This window comes from Micropterus dolomieu, linkage group LG15, assembly GCF_021292245.1.
Source record: "Micropterus dolomieu isolate WLL.071019.BEF.003 ecotype Adirondacks linkage group LG15, ASM2129224v1, whole genome shotgun sequence".
NCBI classification, from domain to species: domain Eukaryota; kingdom Metazoa; phylum Chordata; class Actinopteri; order Centrarchiformes; family Centrarchidae; genus Micropterus; species Micropterus dolomieu.
The window spans coordinates 23225474-23249137 of NC_060164.1; the positions used below are offsets into that span (position 1 = coordinate 23225474).

Consider the following 23664-nt stretch of genomic DNA (forward strand, 5'->3'; position numbering starts at 1 on the left):
AACTTTTAACATCTTTGATAATGTTTCCCAACGTTAAAGTTTAGGTTAGAAGGTGACAGTACATGCTACTGGAGTCCATCTGATACGGAGACAAATCAGAGTTTTACACCCACTACTCCCTCTATCCACAGATGGCTGCCTGGGGCCTTTTGCCCTCCACAAAGAATCGTTTCTAAAATCCTTCAAAGTTCGCCTATATGTTTCACCTTGCATGCAATTTCTGCCAGCATTAAACTTCATTAAAACATGCGGGGAGATTTGGGCACACAGATACCCGTTCCAGTTGTAACAGCTTGAGTCGTGATTAAACGCGGAAGAGAAATGGCCCCATGATTGATTTTGACGCTAATTATAACCGACTAGCAAAAATACATTTTGCATAGGTCTGAAGCGGCACACTGGACAGAAATTGCGAGAGAATATTACCTTCTCCAGCTCCAGAAGATGAAATCGTAAAACTTGAATGGCTTGAATCATCTGAAAAATTAAAATAACAATAAAAAATGAGCTGCTCACATCTCTTGATATTAAACAGGCACGTTTTTCTCAATACAAGTAACTGCAGACGAGGAAAATATTCATATGAATGGATTTTATGTAGAACTGATATTAAACATGGATGTTATTGCAATATGGAGAGCAGGCATACAGTACAGACTGGCGCTGCAATAAGCCTCAGAGTCAGAGATCTATTAGCCAACCAACTAGTCGTGAGGAAAACGTTACTCTCACATCACAGTACCAAGCTGTGCAAAGTGAAAAGCATGAATAGAACAACTTTCCAGGCAGAGTTCAAAGGTTTGTGACAGCTGTCTAACAGCGGCGCTTCATCTCCAGATACAACTGGGGGCCATCATGATATCAAACAGGCCAAAAAGAGGAACATCACCTCCAATCCTGCTTTATCTTTTCAGCTCCACATGGCTCTCTGACACATACATGTAACCTGTGTAACCGGCCCATAAACATGCAAGCAACAGCTGGTATATTCAAAAGCACTCTGAGAAAATATAGGAAATGTAATGTGTGTCATATAAAAAATATAATGTATCTTACCAGATTATCCAATTCTGGATTCGATGAAAATAAAGGCTTTTCTGCCCGAATCTAAAAGCAAACACATTTTCATAAAATATGTGAATATAAAATGTTATAAAATTATATATCACGTCAGATTAAATGTAACTTGGAAGTACTGGCATAATGGTGTATAAATTCAACAGGGTACTCGATTAAATTAAACACATTTAATAACGCCATTTTATTTTCTTTCACTGCAGAATTAACTTTACGCACAAAGGTCAGAGCTCCACCCTTATTTAATGCAGGTAAGAGCTCAACCAGCCCGAGCATGCAGATTTAAAAAAAAAGTCAAACTTTCCTGACCTGTTTTGCAAACACAGCTATGTCTTCATTGAAAGATTCCGATGAACAGACGTCTCCTCCTGCCACCCCGGGCTCTCTGGGGGTGCAAGTCGCTAATTCACATTTCTCAAAAATCAGTGCAAGCAAGGGGAACAGGGGGTGCCTGGGAACACACACAATAGCAAATGTCACCAGAGAGAACAGCGCCGGGGTCAAGACTACTCCAGGCTAGATTTAGCCAGCCATGCTACTCTTCAACAACTCGCCCATGGGGAATGCTGCTGCAGCCCATGCTATTATATTATGCAGAGGCTCGGAGAAAGGCTGCAAACAGCGGGCAGAGTTCTGTGATTAAATCTAGGTGTACCTAATAGCATAAAAGCTTTGGAGTCGGTCAAACTATTTCTTACACAGGTCTCCGTTTGGACCCCAGGCGTGTGTGTGTGTTTGGCAAAAATCTCTGAAGCTGCAGGCACTAAATGTTTGCACATTTGTTGATTATTATTATATTTATTATTATTTATGGTTTATGCCATCAGAGTAAATATGTGCAGGCTGGTAATATGTTGAAAGGTGTAATATGGCGTAAGATGGCGAAACTGTTACTGGCATGTTTAGCCACCGTGAAAACAGCATGCTTAGAATTTTAATTAACTCCTGTAAATTAATAAATGACGTGCATATGTGGGACTTCCTTTAAACGTGATATATTTTTAATTTGCTGAAGCTTGGCACATTATTAAATTAATTAAAATGGTTAAAAGGGAGACGGTAATTATTTTGCTCATAATAAACGGTGGAACTTAAAAAGAAACTAAGCAAGTTAAATTAAAAAGGAAAATATTACAAGCTCTAACTAAAGTGGACGTTCTCTTATAATTATTCTTAAGGGTAAAAATACATTAGCTAGATAGTCTCCATACCTATGTATTTCTTAGCCAATTATTCCCAGCGTCTCTGCAGCAGTTTGGGCTCCAGTGTTTTGCTGAAACACTTCAGAGAGACGCACGGCCGTCCTGGCCATTGTGCCGGTGTTTGTCCTGCGACGGGACTGACTTTGCACCAACTACCCCACCCCGACTGCCCCCTCCAGGCCTGGATTTAAGCCTGGCCGCCAGAGAGTGAGTTTCCCCGCGGACCGCAGGCTTGCACCTACCCGTATATAGCGTCTTTATCTCTCTTGAGAGCGTCGTTAACGGAGGAGCCCATGCTGGGAGGCATGGTGTTGGTGTGGGCGGTGTGCGGGTACTGGTGGGAGTGCAGCTGGGGTCCGTGGTTGAGGTGCACCGCCTGCATGGACCGAGCGCCGTGCGGGTCTCCGTACATGGTGGTCGGAATGCCCACCCCGTCCATCCCGTAGTGGGGCAAGTCTTCGTACTGCACACAACACATACGCGGGGCCACAGTGAATATACATGCACAAGAATATGTCAAACTGGTTACAACTTTACTATACAACCACAAGTTAGGAATATATTGCAAAAGTGAATTGAAGTTGGAGAAGTGAGACTTAAAGTATTGTTTTTCTTCTTATAAAAAGAGTAAAGTAAAAAATCTGTCAACAGGGTGAAATAGTTTCATTAATTTCCAAAACAAGTCGACATGTTTCAGCATTTTTCTTCATTCAACGCGGTTTCCTGATAGGAGTGCACTCAGCTGCCCTTTTCTGCTTTGTGTCATAATACTGAGAGTATTAACACATGCAAAACAAGATAAATAAATTATCTCCAGTCGTTTGAAAACTTGTTTTAAAAAAAACACGTCTTACAGACAGGAGTCTAAGGAACTTGTTAATATTTTTTACAGGAGGAAAACTACAGCATGCATTCTGAATAGAAAGTTAGTTTTGTTTGTCAGCTGTTGTTTTGTCAGCTTTTTCACAGTGACCTTTGTGGCTTAGAGATGAATAAAATAAATATGAATTATTCAATATGTTCAAAAATTATGGGAGTACAAAAAACTAAAACTATATCAACATGGCTCGGTTCTAATTCGGTTTTAACCACAATCATTCTGGTGTCCTGATTTCCACTGAGTACAACAACAAATGTCTTAAATTTGTTACTTGGCGTGTTTTCTAATTTTAAAGTCTCACAATTGTGCAGCATGTTATCAAGCACACTGTGATTAGTGCATAACAAACGCTGTGTTGTGTTTTTTCAGACGATGTTTAACTGGAGCGGAATATTCAAACTTTTCCACGTGTCAGTTTTGAGTTAAATAATTCAACCTCGTTTTTACACCGCTGTTTAGTAGTTATTTAACACTCTGCTTGCGTGTTCATAAGCAGAACTGTTGATTCAGGTATCCAAAAGCCTAAACTAAAATCTTTGTTCGAGGTTTGCTCTTTTAAGAGATTAAAAATGAGGCTTGAATTATTGATAGTGTTCTCTAGAAGTGACAAACAAGTGCCGGGAAAAGAGTAAAAAGAATTATCACTTAAAGCTGAGCTTTTCGACCCTAAAGGCAAGAAGTGCAAACCTCAGCGTGGTGGAGCTCCAGTGCCAAACTAAGCAGCTAAATGTGTCCAGGGTGTCCCTAACATCTCTGCTTCTACACTATTTACCATCCCTGTGAAGATCCCAGCAGCTGCTATGAAGCTGTCCTGTAGTGTATGAATCAAAGCGTTTGTCATCACCTCATTACTAAAAACCGCCTCACTGCATTATGCTAATATTGCATATTTTAGCACAATTTGCGGTTTAAAGCCGATTGAAAAATTGACGGTGAAATAAGGAGTTTTGTCTTGCTCATAAATGCTCCGATCAACGTGAAATCTTGACGGAACAGTGTGATGAGAAATGTGGAGATTTGTTTTGCCTCTATGCCCTCCCCCATTTCGCTTCCAGTAACTGGCCTGTCATAACTAATCTAAAAAACATAGCCGATGTGAGATATGATCACGCTTCCAATGTCCTTCGGTGGGCCGGTTTGTACAGCAAACGAACGCGGGCGTGCGTAATGCCGTGCCAAAAGACGCCAAAATGAAATTGTGTCTCCATGTGTCAGGACAGAAACTTTCGCCGCGAGTGTGTTTCCGTGCGGGTATGTGTGTCATTAAGCTACGTTACAGTGCAGGATTGCGTTAAAGCACAGCAGACTTAGAGAAACTTTTTAGGGGGGATTGCCCTACGTACCCGTTGCGCCATAACCCTCCTGACTCCCTGGTCGTCCTTTCAGTTTAGATAAATCCCCTCTGAGGCCAGGGTGGAGATGTAATGAAGAAAGAAAATCCAAATAAATGGGAAGACGTTTCAGCCAAAATCCCGTATGCCTTTTTTCCACGGAACGGTGAAGCCAGCCCCCGCTTTCTGCGCAAGTTTAGCCCAGGCGCGGTGAATAGGTCCTCGGCTGTCCTCGGGGCAGCGGCGCCAGGCTCCTTTTCCAAAACCAGGATGAAAATAAAATAGCCCCTCAAACAAAACTGGCGACTCTCATGGCTTTTTGCCACTCCGCCTGTCAGTCAAAACGCGAGGGCTTGTCAAAAGTACAGGATGAATGATGGTCCGACGCGCGTCTCCACGGGATCGGCACCACCTAAATGTTAATCGTCACAATCACAGTTAAAAAATGAAGCAGCTCTCCTCTCGTTTTCTTTGATCACTCTCGGCTCCCGGCTTGATTTTCTTATGCAAAAGCGTCTGTAGGAGATCAAGAGGAGGTGGGGTGATAATTCTGGCTTAGGCTTTCTTAAAGGAGCCACGATCGATGCTGAGCGTGTGTGCGTGTGTGTGTGTATGTGCCTGTATGTGTGTGAGTGCGTGTGTATGCATGAGCCGCCTGCCTGTTTGTGTACAATGGATGTGTGTGTTGAGCTGAGGAGGAGCGGAGGATCTGGACCAGACTGCTGAAACCCGGAAGTAGTGGTGGCCATAACAGGTCGCGTCTTACACAACGCACCGGGCTGCAGCAAGTCGAGCAGAGAGGAAGGGGGGTGGGAGGACCCTGCGAGCCCGGCAAGCCGAACCGCGAGCTGGAACAACACAGGGATGGACACAGAAAATCCACCTATTATTCCCGCTTCATGTGCTCATTCTCAAAAACTGACTCTAGTCTTCAATCTGGAGCCGTTTGTAAATATAGAAACGTCTATATTTCGGGACTAGCGCACCCAGAAACCACTTTTCTGTTTGTAAACAGTATTAACGGCTTATTGAACCATCTTTCAACTCTGATATGAGATATTGTCAGGTATGTTATCATCAAGTGCCTATATGGTCTGAATTGCAGATTAAGTTTGGACTGGATATAACTTTATAATCATCGTCAAAATAAGTTGTAGGTGTAAAACTAGTTCATTATAATATTAATATAATATTTATAGTCAGGCAAGGCTTCTCATATGCTGTTAACATGATGTCTGCATGAAATCCAAAGAGCAGCTTGTAGCCAAACATCCAGTCTTGCAGGTTTTGCGCCTCTTGTAGCTGATAATCAACTTCTATGCAGCCTGTTTGCTCCCGGCGTTTGCATTGATACACATAACATTTAATCATGGAAATGCACATGCAGCAAATAAAAATCTTGGAAAACGATTTAATTAACAAAAACAACTTGCTTCAAGTTATTTGGAAGGACATTTTATATTTAGTTTAATTATTGATTGTTTTCAATGCAAAAAGCAGTGTAATTAGTGCACATCTTGACACTGTGTTGTCGTGTTCATGCTGAATTCTGAATTAACTTATTTAAACGTTACAGTAGCTTTTGAAAGTGTCTTTTATGCCCAAATAACAGTTAACATGTCGTCCGTCCCTCTCCCCCACAGCAGCGCTGAATGGGTCGCTCCAGTCTGCCCTGGCTGTCCAATGGCAGAGAAGCTCAGGGATGGGAGCCCCCTATTGGCTCCCCACATGATCGATCAGGGGCTGATTGATCGGTTTTAGGCCACATTTGCGAGGAGGCGCAAAACACAACATCGTCCGCGAATGGAAAACACACACTTTGCGTTTTCTGTCAGCTCATAAAGGCTGTATATTCACCAAAACACAGAACATTTGACCAATAAATCTCTCTCTCTCTCTCTACACATGCACCCCCCCCCCCCCCCCCCCCCCCCCCCCACACACACACACACACACACACACACGCACACACACGCACACACACATCAATTTTCACATCTCTGACTTAATTACTTACATCATAATGCATTCACACTTAAGATTCACAAAACTAAACAGACTCACACTCAGATTAAAACTCTTAACAACTTTCTTCTCTCAGAGAAGTTATTCAATTTAACTTTTGTTGCTTTATGAAGCGTTCACTTGAGTTTCACAGTTGCAGAGATTGTAAAAGTTTGGTCAAATATTGATGAGCTTTAATTTATGGAGGAGAAACTTCTATTCTCGAGTAATTTCAAGAAAAGCTATGACAGCATTGAGTAATGTGCGGATGTAAATGAACAAAATAGTATGAATTTACTACGTTATCTGGTTGTATATGATTCCTCGCCGGGATATAAAGGGCTACAAATCTTATTTAATTTAGTCTATCAAAGTTTTTTTTAATTAAAAAAAGAGTTTAACTACCTCTGCATAAATCTGCATAAAATATTTATGATAAATTTCATGACATATGAAGTAATATAAAAGCGGGGTAAGTTTCATGGACATGATTAGTTTTCAGATAAGACGCATACGTAAAAGGTATCTATGAATCCCAATGGATTTTTGTTTATTTTTAAGGTTGTTTTCCACATGATGATCACCGACTAGAGGTTTACTCAACTTTTTTTTATTATTTCTCAACCGACACACGTGAACGGAGTGTGTGTGAAAGAGGCACATTATCTCCTGATTATGGTCGGTGACAGCCTGCTTTAAAGTTTTTTCTTCGCGTGCAGCGCGTCCAGTCATCGATCATCTGCCCCCGGTGCCACAAATTGTGTCATAACATGATAATGCGGCTTCACACATTCGGCGGTGATTCTTGTGGTAAAACCCGAGCGGTGGGAAACGATGGGACAAATGTACAGGCATGAAATGACTATCACAGCCTCCTGCAGTCCGGCAGGCGAAGCTCCGGGGCGCGAACAGCAGAGAAGCCACGAAGCCACGCAGGACGCACGGACTTTTACGCACAGAGATACCGGATCATATAATAAACTGGGTTGACTTGTGCTCGTCGAGTTTGTTAATTCAGTTATTTATTGGTGAGTAGAAGCTCTCCTTCTCTCATTCTTTTTTTACGGCACATTAAATAATTAAAACCCTTATTATTGTCACTGAGATATTTCTTGAATGGAAGTTATTTTTAATTAAAGGAGAAGCTGCTGTTTTAATCCACTTTTAGCCAAATTTGTGGGTTTAGTGAAACGCAAACACGATTATATAGCTCACTACACCACAAGGCAGACTACATTTTATAGGGTCATTGAAAAAAGCAAAGCTAAATTAACATTAAATGAGACCACATCAGCGCCTGCTCACTGTAAAACAACGACAGTGGCATTAATGGCAATTAAGCTACTTCAATTAGCTTATATAAAAGCAAAGTGGAGTTCCACTTTCTCTCCTGGAGTTGCTCTTTCGTGAGGGTCAGCACATTTTGGCATCCTGAAAGAGCAGGGGGGCAAATACTGTCATTGCGGTTTAATCCGCTTTGCGATGACGGTAATGCTTTGAGTCGTTTCAATAAAATCAGCAGGTATTACTTTCAAACGGCTAAATGTAAATTGACAGCATGTTTGGCTCCCAAAACAAATGGAAGTGTTATTAGACGGCCTGTGCGCCGCGACTTGTGCAGTTTGGAGACAAAGACAAGTTGCAGCCTTTATGTTAGTTTATAAACACAGGCATCATACAGACATTTAATGTCCATGATGTGTATTCTTCACTGTGTAACAGATTACTATTTTAAGTCACTAACAGTTATTTTTAGCTCAGAGAATGTTGTAATAAATAATGCAAATTTGAATATTCATTTGAACACGTACAGTTTTGAGTTAAAAATAAAAGTAAAAACTAGAACTCCGGATCAGAGAATCACTGACCGAGCCTTTGTGATCATTTATGTCTCTGCTTGTTTAAAGAAACAAGGAGCAACTGGCAGCCTGAGGAGTCAAAGTGAGGTCAAACTTTTTGCAGCCCCGCAGCTCTGCGCCCAAACGTGTTGGGATCTGCAAAGGCCACCGAGTCTTTCTGCTTTGTGTCACTGCAGCAGCACACAGGCAGACACATAGACCTGCCGCAAAGTTTTCCCAGCTCATCTAATTATATGAAACTACTAGTATATTATCGGCTGTCAGAATACCGACCCGGATCCATTAGGACACATTCAGGCGCTGTGAGCTCCGGTCCGAAATTATTCAGTCAGAAGAAAAAGGAGCTCGGCTTTGTATAAGCAAATGATTTCGCTTGCCTCGTAGATTTATTTTTAAAGTTAGTGTAATGAGCTATAAAGCGATGGAGCATCCAGTGTCACATGAGAAAGGCACGTGCTATACTGAATCATCATCGTTCACAAATTGTTACTAATTTATGAAAGGATATAAAGGTTGAAACCATTTTTTATACAGTTTGTCTGAAATTATTTCAACAGGATGGCGGGTTGTGATTTTAAAGAATGACTTTTTTAAATAATGGCACTAATATCTCGGGAGTATAATTACATGGCACCGAAAACATTATGGTAAATACGACGGCTTGTGGTTAAATATGTAAAATCATAGCGTTGGTACAATGACAATAATCTAATGTATCGCAATATTAATTTTAAACCATGAAATCAGAAACATTTTCTTATTAAGGTTAACTCTTTCCTCTGGGAGGTTTCACTTGTGCTGGATCCTGCAGATTGGCCCAAATGATAATCTGAGCTGCTCTCGCCTCTCACACACATTAATGCTTAATCATTTGCGCCTTCTACCGGAAGTGTTGAAAATTACATGAAATGCAGAAAGGCAGAGGAAGAGTCTTGCTCAGACAAATTAAGATAAAAAGCAAAAGTAAAACTCCTGCAATATAAATCCACTTCAGACTTGTTTTGTGTACTTCTGTTGCGTTGTCAGCAGTTTTATCTTCTTCAGCAAGTTGCACTAAATGCAATATAAACTGTTTGAATCTATAACAATTTTTATTGTTACATTTTCCATGATTTCTGTTCATGTAAATAATTTAACATGCAAATAAAAATATATAATCATGCTAGTTGTCTTTTGGTGTGTTGCCTTTTATTGCAAATGTCCAGTGTGTCTTTTTTTGTGTTTATTGTATAAGAAGCTATACTACATGAGGCACAGGGACAACTGCTAATTGCTATTAATGCATTTAGGTGGCATTCTATCTGGGAATCACCTTTGAGCTCCAATCATGAAAACACATTCCAAATAAAGTCATAAAATCAAAAGATGGTATTGGTATATGGCATTAAGGACTCAAACCTTAGATCAAGTTTGATGCACAAATTAAACACTCAGCAGCTTCTTAAAGAACATCTCTCTTATAGATGATAGAACTGTTTTTAATCTATAAAGTCATTTAAATCATTGCCTTAAACAGCTGCTATGTAGGTGGTGCATTAATGTGATTCATGATGAAGAACTGCAAACGACTGAACCTAAACAAACTGACTGAACCAGATACAAGCGCTGCTTGGATGTGACAGTCACACCAACATCACCACATCACACCTATAGATATATATGTGATGAACAGCTGCTTTATATGGTGAGACCTGTGTGAAATTAGATGCACACTTATATAGAATTATAAATGTGTACATTGAAGCACACACACAGCGGAGGTCTGTAATTATAGCTGTGCTGAATGCTGCCAGTCAATTTTCACATTGTACCACTGGCCACTCCAGCTCCACTTCTACTATGAAAGGCTGCTGAGTCTGAATTAACCCCACAGATAGAAAGAGAGCTCATCACAGACACCTCTCTCTCTCTCTCTCTCTCTCTCCGTCTCTCCTCCAAGTAGCATTTGTCACCGCCGCTATTATTTCAGGTGTGCTAATGGTATCGCAGACACTTTTGCTGAGAGACAAAGAGAGAAGACATAGTGTAAAGAGGAGAGCAGAAAGAGAAAAGGGAGAACAAGAAGAAAATGCAGTCGTCATCATCATTTCTCTCCCCCCCCAAAAAAATCCAGGGGTGAAGGATTTGGGTGAGGGAAGGGTAAGGGGCGTCACGTGTTGGCCAGTCACACCGTTGAGGGTGCAGGGGTAAGGGTGGCAGTGGAAGGATGGGTGAGGGTGGAGGGGGCTTCTCACACCTCCCAGGGAGACTGTGAATTGATCAGCACCTTAGCGAGAGAAGAAGAGAGAGGGAGGGAAAGTGAGAAAAGGGGAGGGCGGCAAAGCAAGAGAGATGAAGGATGACGATGAGGAGAGAACAAGTGGAAAAAGCTGGGTGTTGGAGCTGAGCTACAAAACCAGGAGGGGGAAAACAGAGCGATAGAGGAAGGGAGAATTGAAATGGAGGCTGCAGAGGAGGTGTGAAGACTCATCTTTTCCTGGATGGGTGTGAGTTTAGGCTAGAGTAGAGAGTGGCCTGGGAGCACAGCATAGCCTAGTGGTAATAAACCAGCAAACCCCAGTAGAGAAACAGCTAACAGCAGCTATAAGGGAACCATACGATCAGTCTGTGGAGGACATGTTTACTGAAGTTCTTAGACCAATAATTCAATAATACTTACAACATCACATACAGTATGTTGAAAGTCAAAGTCTCAAGAGTTACTTTTTTAAATGTGGTTATTTATATAATGTTGTCCACTTAGTTATATTTCAAATGACAGACATCTAATTTTAACTTGAAACATACAAATACGTAATGTATTAAACTGCTGAGTTAATGTTCCATAAAACAATAAAGAAGGCACAGTCCAGCGTATAATTAATAATGTATAGTGTATCACATATGTAGGTTTTTAACACACTCTGTCCACAATATATATATATATATAAACTGTTACTTCAAGTTGGGTGTTCAATATAATGCAGACGATGTCTATTTTGTTTGAAGTTGAAGGACTTTTATTTTGACAATGAAGGATTTAAAGAACCTCCTACATGTTTTTGTGTTAAATGTTTCTGTAATTAAAATCAGATATATAATTTTAGAAGAAAATACAAATAAAAGCAAATATGCTTATGTTTTTCTCAGGCTTTACAGCCACACTGACTCTTTTGATTTTCAGAATAAAATCATTCCTCCAGATGATGGCCGGTTTCTTGCCCAAGCATCTGGTCAAGTATAAAAGCCTTAACCACAACCAGCATTTGGCTTGTGGCTGATCTATATCTCCCAGCCTGCAGTCACATACAGTCACATGAAAGTACAGTTGTAACACACACACACACACACACACACACACACACACACACACACACACTCCGCAAAACCACTGTGCAGTATAATTAAGCAGTGCAATTAATTAAACAGTTTCAGATTAAACTTTGACAGGCTTTGTTAATTAGTATATTCCATTTATCAAATCCCAATTTTTGTAAAAGACTGTAATATGAGGTTTTTCCCGTGTCAATGCAAAAAAAAATCAAATAGATATAACACAGAAAGGAAACTAATAATAGTATAAACTTCAATAACAGAAACGATATCCAAAATAATAGTGATAAAATCAAGTGAAATATATTTTATAACAGAAAATAAAACGTAGTGTATAATTTGGGACCACAATGGAAATAAGTCTCAGACGGTATGTCGTCGTCACTGACATTTTTGTGGCACATGTCCCCCGTAAAAAAGAGAGACAAGATGTGGTTTCATTTGAATCAGATTTAGGTGCCTTCAGGTGCTTTGGTGGACGGTTGTAGAACCAAGGGCCGTGCACTAACACTTTTGCCTCATGGGTCTTACTCCCTAACTAAAAGTCTACTGCCAGAGGACTGTAGGTAACCCGGTCTCACATGTTTCCAGGCACAAGTCTGCTACTGACTTGAAAACCACTAGCACAATCTTAAAATCAACTCTTAAACAACCACACAACCAATGAAATGATTTGTTGGTCAGCAGTTTGAATGATCTGCAGTTCATCTAAACATGTCGCAGATTAGTGTTTGTCCTTTGGTCCTCTGCCTCTGAGAGAAATTAGACACCTTGACAATATTGCTAGGAGAAAAGGCATGTTTGGAGATAGTTACAATATGGCCTTCCAAATAAATTTTATATACTTACGCGCACACACACGTTTACACACACATATCAGGTCAGATACTTGAACACCAGTTCAGGAAAGGGGCACCCGTCCATCCTAGCAGCAGTGAATCAGATTACCAAACATCCTGATTGACTGCAGCGGTTGCCAGTGAACCTACAGCCATCTCTCCTAAACAAAGTTATCTCTATCGAAGTTCATGAAGAGGTCAGTGGTCACATCATCTCATCTAAGATTTCTCGTATACTGTACGACCCTGCGTGATCCTAATAAAGAAGCTTTCAAAGCATAAATTCCTGTCATAACAACAAATGTCAGAGGTACGGTGAAGTACAGGAGACTGGTGCTGCTGTGCACCAACTGAGGCTTTGCTGCAATAAATGGAAGCAATTATTCTCCACCAAAGGCTTTTTAAACAATGAGACACAAACTTGTTTTCTGCAGAAAGTTTTTCTTAACCCACATGCAAACTGTCAAGGAATCAAGGTAACATGATTTTAAATTTATTCCACGTAGCTTTTGTTAATTATCACAAGTGTCATAACCATCAAAAGACAACAACAGACGACTTGGCACGCGCTAATGTTTGACACTTCTATCTTTATACCCTTTGTTCTGTCGCTTTTTCTTTTCTCCTTTGTTTATCACACATTATACCACACCTGCCTCAGATAATTATTCCTCCCTCTCACTTTTTCTGCTTCGTCCTTGAATTTCTAAATGCAGCCAGAACCTGTAAATTTGAAGATTTCTATTCCAAAGAGCCCTATACTGCATCTACTCTGGGGGGGAAATAAAAAGTCATTACATTGTCATTAAATTATACAGGTTGTCTACCTGCAATCCTTACCAGAAATTGTTTTGTTTTCTATAAATAATTTTTGCAAGACTGGGAGTTCTTTTCTTTAATGTTGTTTATTTCATTCAGAAATTAAATGTCTCATCGGAGATAGTCAGATGCATGTGTTTTCAAAAGAATGGAAAAGTTCAGTCTTTTATGAGGGTGAAACAGTTGAAATTGGAGGAGTTGTCTGCAGGAATGTAATGCTTTAATGTTATCTGCATTGAAACACTCTCATTACAAGCAGTTTAAAAACACATCAGTGCATGGGATCTTTTCTCCGGGTAGTGCTTTGTTTTTATTACTTCTATACACATGCTCAAAATGGTGTAATGTTATATCAAGTAAAGACCTACATAAATTCAGTTTCTGAAAAAGCTTTTGTATTTTTGCATAGTGTCACTAAAAACCTTGTCGCTCTACCTTTGGCAACTTTCATGATTTGACTTCAAGGTTAAGAAAATTATTCAACTGCTAGATTTTAAAATATTTTTCAAAAAATATTATATACTTTAAACAAAAAAGAAAAACCCCATAAAAAAAACAGGTGGTTTTCCTCTGTCTCCGAAAACTTTTGGTGATATGAGGTAATCACTCAGCCCAAGTTATATAACATAAATTTAGTTTAGATTAGTATTTTTTATATAAACATAACTGAACTGGAAAACAGGCTCTAAATATTGCTTCAATGCAACAAAGAGAGAAACAGAGCAGCTGCGGCTGACCACTTCTGCTTTCCGAAAGGGAAAAAAACACGACTTCCATCCAAAAACAGTGACAGAATTAATTAGGCCGGATTGACATGTAAGCAGTGATTACAATGTGCCTGGATTTGCTCCTCACCACCAAACCACCAGAGCTTCCACTGGGCTTTAAGTTCCCAGTTCCTGTTATTTTCACCAAATCCTGGAAAACAACCTAAAATCTAATTTACTCTACATATTAAATGTCATAACCTCACAACCCAGGAGCCATAGACTGATATAGAATTTGGCAGATAATAGTGTAAATCCTGTGGCTACAGTGCAGTATTGACAAATAATTAGGTGCATTAGTTGTAGAATCAGATGGAGATCAGATCAAGTGGGTTTGAGGAATCAGGAAAACTCACACTGTTCGGTCACATACAGGTGAAATAAGATAACATTAGAAATACATCAGACTCTATTCACATAGTTAATTCCAACCATCTACAGTGATGGTAAGTATGATTTTTGAGGTACTTGTACTTTACCTAAGTAGGTCCATTTTATACTACTTTACACTTCAACTCCAGAGGGAAATACTACATTTATTTAACAGCTTTAGTTTACTAGTTAGGTTGCAGGTTCCGATTTTAGATACAATCATATATCATATCATATTTGTATCCAACAAATAAAAAATGATTAAATTACAGAGTGTAAAGTAGCCCCTCAACTAGCTATATTTAAATGCAGCTTACACATTTATGCATGAATAATTGCAATCCAACAATGTGATATATATAAGAATAAAACCGTGAAAGGGTCCATTCTGCATAATGAGCACTTTTACTCATAGTTTCTTCAAGTATATTATGATGATGCAACAGAGTATTTTTGCACTTTGTTATTGATTATTTTAAATAAGTAGAGGATCTGAGTATTTCTCTGCCACTGCCCATGTGTGACACAAATCTAGTCAAAGCGCTAGAATAATTAGCAACTGTTTTTGACCTGTGCCTGTAATATCTCATGGTCCCTACCAGTGGAAATACCAGTGATTTAGGAGCAGTGTGGGTTAATCTGAGTCTCCCGAGGGAATCAACATCACAGAGCTGTGCATAAACATTTTAGAGATTGACCTTTAACCTATCAGGCATTTAAAAAAAAAAAAAAAAAAAAAGAGTCTGGTGGGGTGACATGTCCAAAAGCATTACAGATCACATGCAATTTCCCTTAGACGTTCAGACAGGTAAATTGTGTGCATGCGCGACACATTCTCTTGCATAATGTAACATTGTCGGTCCCTGTGAACCCAAAAGCTCCTCAAAGTAACACAGGTAAACGTCTCCTCTGATTTTCCAACGACTACATATCTATCGTGAGATGCACGTGAAATATACCTGCATGCAGACACACACACACACTTACATACATAGTCTGAGAGCCAGTCTCTGGCTGACAACATCAGTGCAACCTGATCTGGCTTAATAAAGGCCCTTACCTGCATTTACGGCTCTGTTAAAATGCCCTCTTGTTGTTCTACCAATTCACCACACTATAATTGCACTGAGGCTGCATATGGTCCTAATCTAGTGCCCAGCGCAAGATAAAAGCCAACAGGCCGCGAGTGTACAACGCAGGGGAGAAATGTGTGTGTGTACATGTTCATATACTTGACTGTTGTGTGTGTGCTTGTGTGTGTATGTATGTAAGCATTTTAGGGTAAATTGGACTCAACGTAACTCAGGGGATAGTTAGGAAAACTGCATGATGTCACCGTTATTTCACTGTAAACGCAGTTGATTTGGCTTTGAGGATTTCTGCATGCGGCAGCCTCAGACATGTGCGCTGAGGCTGGTTCACAGATCCCACCTCCACATCCAGGCTTTGAACTTTTTACTGAGAATCAAAGTGAAGTATTAACACATCAGGACAAATTAGTGCCCTAATTCTTCACCTATTATGTGTTTTTTATTACGATTTCCAGGAATATTTGCGACAGTTGTACTCCAAAATGAGAACAAAATATACTGTAAGTGTAATTTTTTATATGTTGGTTTGTTTGGTTCAACTTTACCACTTATACAGATAGGACCCTTTATATTTTCTAAATTATGAACTTCAGGCGAAGACTTTGGCAAGAAACTAAATAAACTAAATAAACAGCTCAATAAATGGATTAAGACTGACAGGAGATTGGCTTGTGGACAACCTCACAGTGCTTCCTTCGTGCTAATGCCAGTGCTTTTGCCTGCTCTGCCCAGTCAGGTTTATGAAAGTCAGCCGGATTAGAGCCCAGCTGGGGCTCAGTAAACCAACACTCGGCCCTCGGACTCACACCGCCATACATGACTTCCCAAACAAATCTGGACGTCCACCCCGCCCTCCTTTATTTCGGGCTCCTCCATCGTTCTCCCCTCGATGTTTTTCCTCTTCACAGGCATGGCTAACACGGCCTTGCACTACAACTCACACACACACACACACGTGCTTTGCTCCAAATTAAAATACCAAGACTTATTGAGCAATACTCTTCTAATGGTTTCATCCACCACTGGTTTCATCTTTGCACACATAAACACACATGCAGCCTCTCCTCTCTTCATACGTAAGCTGGCAGAAAATCTCTTAAATCCCACTCTATTGCCGTTGTTGTGTTGAGTCTCGGCTGGTGCTCGCTTTCGAAGAGCATCTGAGACCAGGGCAATTAGAACCTGAGCGGGGCCTTTGGGCATCAGACCATTTAGCATAGAGGCTAATAAGGCTGGCTATCGAAAAAAACAGACCTATTGGCACTGCACCACTGTTCAGTATTGAAGGTGATTTGACGGCACTGAATCGTATCAAAGAGCTTCAAGATGTTTGATTCTTCCTGTGAGAGCTCACATTTGGATAGTTTTTCTGGAGTAAATGTGAGGAATTCTATCTCCCAGGACTCACAACACTCATGTGCCCCCGGTTCAACTTCCTTCTTTATTGTATATTCTTAAAATAGAATGTTTTGAGCCCACATTTGCTCTTTGAGACAGAAACAGCTATAGAACCAGCTGTATAAATAAATGCTACATAAGAATGCCCTGTCATGTAATAAACTCGAACATTTATATGACATTTACATAGAGACGGACTCAAATTTGTAACACCAAAACTGGCATGCATATTGAAAAAGGACTAGTAGCAAACACAACACTGTGTGATTTTTAATCTAGAATCACTGTAATACTTTGACAGGTGCATCAGTACACAGACTTGTCAGAAGACCAGAAGGAAACTGTTAGAAGAGAGATTGTTTTACAAGAGATCCAGAGACAATGTGTGTGCAAGAGACAATGAGAGGAAAGGTCATAAAGAAAGCAGAAAAGGGAGAGAAGGGGTGAACAACGCAAGAGAAAAGCAAGAAAAAGAGAAAGAAAGAGCAATGGAAGGTTGCTGCTAATTCTTCCATATCTAAGCCTCTTTGCAGAAACTCCCTTTGTCTTCCAAGTCCCAGTCATTAGAGCCTAATCCTATCAACCAGGGGCTAATCTGAGGGCAGAGGGTTCAGCCCCCTCAGCTACACAGCCCAACACACACACACAGCCACACAGGTGTAAAATGTAGACTCGTAAATACACAGAAACACTATTACATTTACACATTCATGCACTTGCACATGTGCACACAAGGAATTGTTCAGATGTTTGAATGTGCACGCAAAGACTTGCAGGGAAACGTACACAAAGATAATGAGAAGCCCATTTTTTAGTAAACTCATTCAATCTAAACTATTAAAGTATCACACAAAATCAATAATTTACCCTTCCAGCACAAACTTTTTAGGCTTTGTGATGTTCTACTTTATGCCTGGGTGGAGCAGAGACCTGTGTGCGTATGCATGTGTGTGTGAGGAGCATCAGTTTCCCACACATTCCAGCAGAGCCTCTCCCCCTGCCATCATCATTCTCCTCTTTATTTCAGAGCTGACTATGCCCAAGATTAGTTATTGATCAGCGAGGATATAAATTATTCTAAAGTGAAAGCCCAACAACACAGTCATTATAGATCGACTATTGACCAGGTCCGATATATCATTCCATTTCCACTGCACTGCACCCCTGCCACTGGCCGAAGAAATGCTCAAATAATGAGATGGGGGATTTTTATGACTCGGGCACACTCTGCTTGACCTTTCGGGGAAGGTAGATGGACGATATCAGCATCGGCTTCTCAAAAGCGATGCCATTTGGAGAGTTTGGCCAGAATGACCTGGTAAATTAAGACAAAGACAGATTTCAATGGAGATGAATAGCCTGAGCATGAGCGGTTGCCTGAAGTTACTTCTTGGTTTCAAGTCAGAGATCAAATATGAAGAGTTTGTTACAAAATTAATCATTAGCCATGTGGAAGCAGCTTGCCTAAGGCTCTCTCTTGACCGCAGAAAATGAAAAGATCAGTCTTGTCCCTGGCTGACAAACCAGTTAAGTGTAAAACATTTCAATAAAAACCTTATAAAAAGTATAAATTGATGAATATCAGGTGATATCTTGTGGGTTCTGCCATTTGTTTCATTGTTTAATATCAATGGATCCAATGGGGCAGATGCACCATTATTTCCTGTATATCTGACTCGTGGCGTAAGCACTTTGTGAGCCGTCTTTTGCCTCCCTGTTGCTTCCTGGTTCAATCACAGTTTTGTTTTGTTGTTGCTTTGTGCGGCGTTGTGAGCAGGCGGAGAAGGGGCTGGTACAAATGGGGGATTTTATCCACGGAGGTGTCAGAGAGTTTAGCAAAGTGTAAAATACTTAAAGCATCGGGGCAACACAATCCCCTGCTGGTCACAGTATAAATCACCATATATTCTTATTGGCCTAAGCCCTTGTTATGAGTAAATACATCCACAGGCAAGGGAGGCTGGCAAGGTTCATGGGAGATTCATCCAGCAATAGCGGAGTGAAAGTCAAAGTGTGTGTGCACATGCATGTGTGTGTGTGCGTGCGTGTGTGTGCACCACATACCGCTTAGGAAGGCTAAGGAGAGGATAAGGCGATCAGCAGAGTGGGAATATCACGCCTCTTAAGCATGTATACACTTACTAACTTTTACTTTTTCACCCAAAACCTAAATAAATCCCCACTCATCTAAGCATGATAGACTTCCCTCACCCCTCTGTAGTTTTCCTCTAAATAATCAAACCTCCCTCATTTAGAGACTTTAGCCTGACACATTTTAAATAAAACCAAATATATGTAATGACTACGTCTTATTTACAATCAGAGATGCTTGTTTACAACATTTTGTACTCACTGTTTTGGAAAACCAGAACCACACAATATCAAGTCATTTTCTATCCCAGGCCAAAATTATTTATTGCTTTCAGTTCCTTGTCTATTTAATGGATGAATTGGGTTAACGGACAGAAGACGGGGGAGGAGGAGAAGAGGAGGGGGAAGTGAGGAAGGGAAAGAGGGAAGGGGGGAGAAAAACAGTTTCATATTTCTGTAAGCCTCAAACTTTTGGCAAACAGAAGAAAAGAGAACTTGGCCCTAATTCCATCTCACGCTGGCGTTTGTGCATTCTAAGTTCTCGGGGGCTGCTCTGGCGGAGGGCCTGAGCCCGTAAATTGGATATTAGGGGGCGATATAAAGGAGCCTGTGTGTGCTCCCGTCCCGGGGAATTATTGCCTCCAATATCCCTGCGTATGCGTCTAGGGCTTCCGAAGCCAGGCCAGATAGATCCTCATCTCATAAGGGGGCCAAGACTATATCCATCGCTCCTTAACTTTTATGAAGCTCCCAAGCTCTACAATGGGATTTGCCAGGGTGTCTTTTCCCCTCATCCAAGCAGGGGGAGGGGGTGTGACAATGCAGATATAGCTGCATTCTTCGGGCTCCAAATCTCCGACCTCCTATTTGAATACAAGCATTCCAAATTGTAAAGTGGCATTCTTCTTTTTTCTCTGTGAAGCCAGCTCTGTGGCGAGATTTCTCCCCGGTTTAAGAAATGCCTTTTTCCCTACTTCTCAGTCTTTCCATCCTGACTCTCACGCTTGCACATTTTTGTCTTTGCACATTCTTGCTTACATCTTTTCCCTGTTGTTTACGCTCACTCTCCACCTATCCTTGTACATGTCTTGATTTCCTCTCCCTCCCTCTGTCTTTCTTAAGTCTTGTTCTCTCCTACGAAGGGCTTCAGTGACTGCCCCCCTCCTCTCCCACCATGCCCTCGTGCGCCCACCCCCACCCCCTTCTTCCCTTGGGTAATCCTAAGAAGGGGCAACACTATCAGAGGGTGTGAAATTAAATACATTACAGCATTGCGGATTAAAGTGTTTCATAGGCAGTTGCTCATCCACATCAAACTTTAGCTTTTTAAAACCTAACATTTGATCTAGGTTAGAAACCGAGGCCAGAGGAAGGGATTGGGACACTTGTGGGCCCCAGAGAGCAGTGAGAGCCATACTCACTAGGAGAGGAGGGTGTGTAGAGGCAGACAGAGGGAAAGTAGATGGTGGTTCAGAACTTTTTCTGTTGCCGGTGCAGGAAAAACACTTGGAGGAAGTTGCCGTAAGAAGAGGAGTTGGACTAAAAATTTACAGCAGTTACTGGAAATGCCAGCAAGCAGGAAAATAAAGCAGCTGTGTGTTCTCTTTCACAAGGCATATATACGAGGATAGCGTAATCTGGGAATTAAAGTGCCTGCACATAGGGCTGTGTTTAACCAATGCAAACACAGGTAATCTTGCCTCTTTCAAAAGTAATAAATGTTAATGTGCCATTTCCCAGTTAATGAGAATTACTCACATCATCCATCACATCATCACAATCTAGGCCACACATGGCTGCCATCTTACTGGACCACTGCTGCACGCTGGATGAAGTACGACTTCAGATACATCTCTGTGGGAAGTGTTTTCCTTATTATTTGAATGTATAGACAGCAAAGTCACTGCTGAAATGCCCTTGATCGAGGCCCCCAGTAGTAGAGGGTCGTGGTTGTACAATATGCAGTAGCTTATATTTGTTAATGCGTGAAGGCCAAGCATGTTCAGGATCAATTGAAAAGAAAAAGAACAGCTGCAGTTCAGCCTGAATTTGTTGTGACTATGAAGACAACATGACAAATTTTCATTGACATTCAGACTGTGTCCCCATTATATAGAAAGTCTGCTAAATTAAATGAGGAATGATTCATTAATTTTATTGATTATCAATAAACAGAAAATTAATTGCCAACAGTTAATTAATTAAAGCAAACGTTCACAGATATGATGATTAGTGTCTAGTCTTTGTTTTATATCATCTGTAAATTAAATATCGTTAGTTTTTGGGACTTACGGTTGGACAAAACAAGCAATTTAAAGATGTCACATTCAGCCCTCAGAAGCTGTTATCTGCACTGGTGATCATCATCAAAATAATCAAGAAAAAAATTAATAATTAAAATAATTGTTAGTTGTTTTAAATAATTGTTAGGCAGGGTACACCTGTTCAGGGTGTACCCCGCCTTTTGCCCAATGTCAGCTGGGATTGTCTCCAGCCCCCTGTATGCAATATAAACGGTTGACGATGGATGGATGGTTGCAATTTGTACTTTCATTGACAGAATACTTTCCACCAAATGTGTGGTTTGGAGAATTATTTATCAACTCAGAATTATTTATCAACTCAGATAGGTGAGAACTAAACTAGAATTACAGTTAACTTGTAAACTTGTACTTACCTGCCACAGTGTTGCTTTCACACTTAAATTAACAATGATGATTTTGCTGTACAGAGCATAGCTTCACGGATGTCCGTACCTGACCAGATGGACGTCTGTGAAGTCTTTTCTGGTGATGAGTTCAGATGTGAAGGGAAGTCAGTCCAGCTGGGATCGGTCCTTTCTTTCTCTCTTTCTTTCTCTCTCTCCTTATTCCTCTCCCATTCTAATGAGTCTCCAGGGACGCCAGCTCTCACTTAATCCACTCATCTATTTTGACTTCCTTCACTTGACAACAGTAACCTCAGAACTCCGGTAAAGGTCGTGTTCTGTCAGCTTTGTTCAATGACATCTATTGATGCAGCTCCCATGTACAAAACCGTGAGTTTGGGTTACATGGCATCAATGAATGAGTGAAGAACATAGACATTCCACAGGGTCAAGACTTCAACATTAAAGATGTCAAAAGAGAGAGAAATTTGTCATTATATAAGCATGAGGTAGTAATAAGCTGAGGAGCAGAAAGAAGAGGTGGAGTGTTGGTATTATATTATATTATATTACATTATATTATGTAACTTTTTGGTGTCTTTATTTGTTCAGGTTGGTTCAACTGAGTGCAGGGATCTTTTCTCAAGACAGACATGGTACAGAAACCAACTGCAGCTGTCTTTAAGACTTAACACAACAACTACTTGAAGATCTAACAGACACAACAGAAACATCTGTTGCTGTCTAGACATAGCAACTTATAAAGAAAGCCTGAGAGCAGGACAAGGTTGCAACGCCTACTCTGAGAATGAAAATAGCTATATTTTTATGTGATTTATTAAGTGTGGTACAGTGTGAAGGACTTCATTACAGTAAAAAAATGTGAATACATTTCCTACTTTATTAATTTTACTAGTTTTACAAGTTAAGCCATTCACTGACAAAAATGAAAACGGAAATTCAACAAAGTGAACAAACGCTCAGTCAACACTGATATTTGTTGTTTAAAGCGAAAATTACCTGTTTGTTGGCTACACAACAATGCCAGTTAACTGAGGTTAATTGAGCTGACTCCTCTCAAGCTAAAGGTTAGAGTTTTCTGGAGCAGGGACTAGGGTTAATAACTTAGACCACATTCAGACCAACTTTAGCTCTGCTTTATGAACACATGGGGGCGGTCCTTCCTGGTAACCCGACCTTAAAAGACAGTTTACTGTGATACAACGTGCACACATACCATCACAGAATTGCTCTATAAATTCACATCACATCAAACTTTTTCAGATACAGTATGTTCCCTTTTTCTAGTTGTGTATACGTAGCAATTATTATAACAACTTTTTGACTGGATGCCAATGATGGCACCAGACTTGACTGACAGATCTGGTTAACTACAAATCCTCTATCAATGTCAATGTTTGAGTCATCTTGAGATTCGTGTTTCTTGTTGATTGTGCTACTGGGAAAAGAATCGTCTAAGGTTTTAAATTATTGATTGAAGGATTTCAGGTCACAATATTTTCCCTAAATCGGGTTCATAATGAATGGAAAAAATCCTTCATGTGATCCTCAGTCTTTCATAGGTTGATAAAGGGAGTAAACATGCACCAAAAAAATGGAAGCAATCCAACAATTTTTCCTACTTATCTGAGCATGAATGACCAAAATGACATACGCTAAGTTCCCAATGAAGCTAACCTGACAAATGTCTTTACATTTTCACCTCCCAGATGAAAGCTGGCTAGGCCTTTGTTTACAGGCAGAATGAAACATTTAGGTTGATGCGTGTGTCATCCCACATCCACTGTACGACCAAGCTTTCGCTAGTGACAAGTCAATCATCCTCAACCTTCCTCGGGTAAACAAGCAGCACTGAAAGAGCTGCCACGTGCTAACCAGCCGGCACGCTAGGACACTCGCTGACAATAACACCAAAGGAAAAACAGATTAATAAAGAGAGAAAGGAGGGTGAAAT

At 40.5% G+C, this 23664-nt stretch overlaps 1 protein-coding gene across 6 annotated transcripts in view; it reads right to left on the bottom strand.

The window, feature by feature from the left end:
- The window catches only part of meis1b (Meis homeobox 1 b), a 123958-nt gene that overhangs the window by 78702 nt on the left and 21592 nt on the right, over positions 1 to 23664 (bottom strand). For 2 of the 6 annotated variants that reach the window (XM_046070128.1, XM_046070125.1), the window contains exons 1-5: positions 3932 to 4011; positions 2522 to 2742; positions 1387 to 1528; positions 1057 to 1107; positions 427 to 477 (exon numbers count right to left, since the gene is read on the bottom strand). In XM_046070128.1, the coding sequence (XP_045926084.1) occupies positions 427 to 477; positions 1057 to 1107; positions 1387 to 1528; positions 2522 to 2742; positions 3932 to 4000 (534 nt within the window). In that variant the 5' untranslated portion in view covers positions 4001 to 4011. Of the gene's footprint in view, positions 1 to 426; positions 478 to 1056; positions 1108 to 1386; positions 1529 to 2521; positions 2743 to 3931; positions 4012 to 4502; positions 5199 to 23664 lie in introns of those variants that run through there. The other 4 variants (XM_046070131.1, XM_046070130.1, XM_046070129.1 and 1 more) reach the window with 3 other exon arrangements.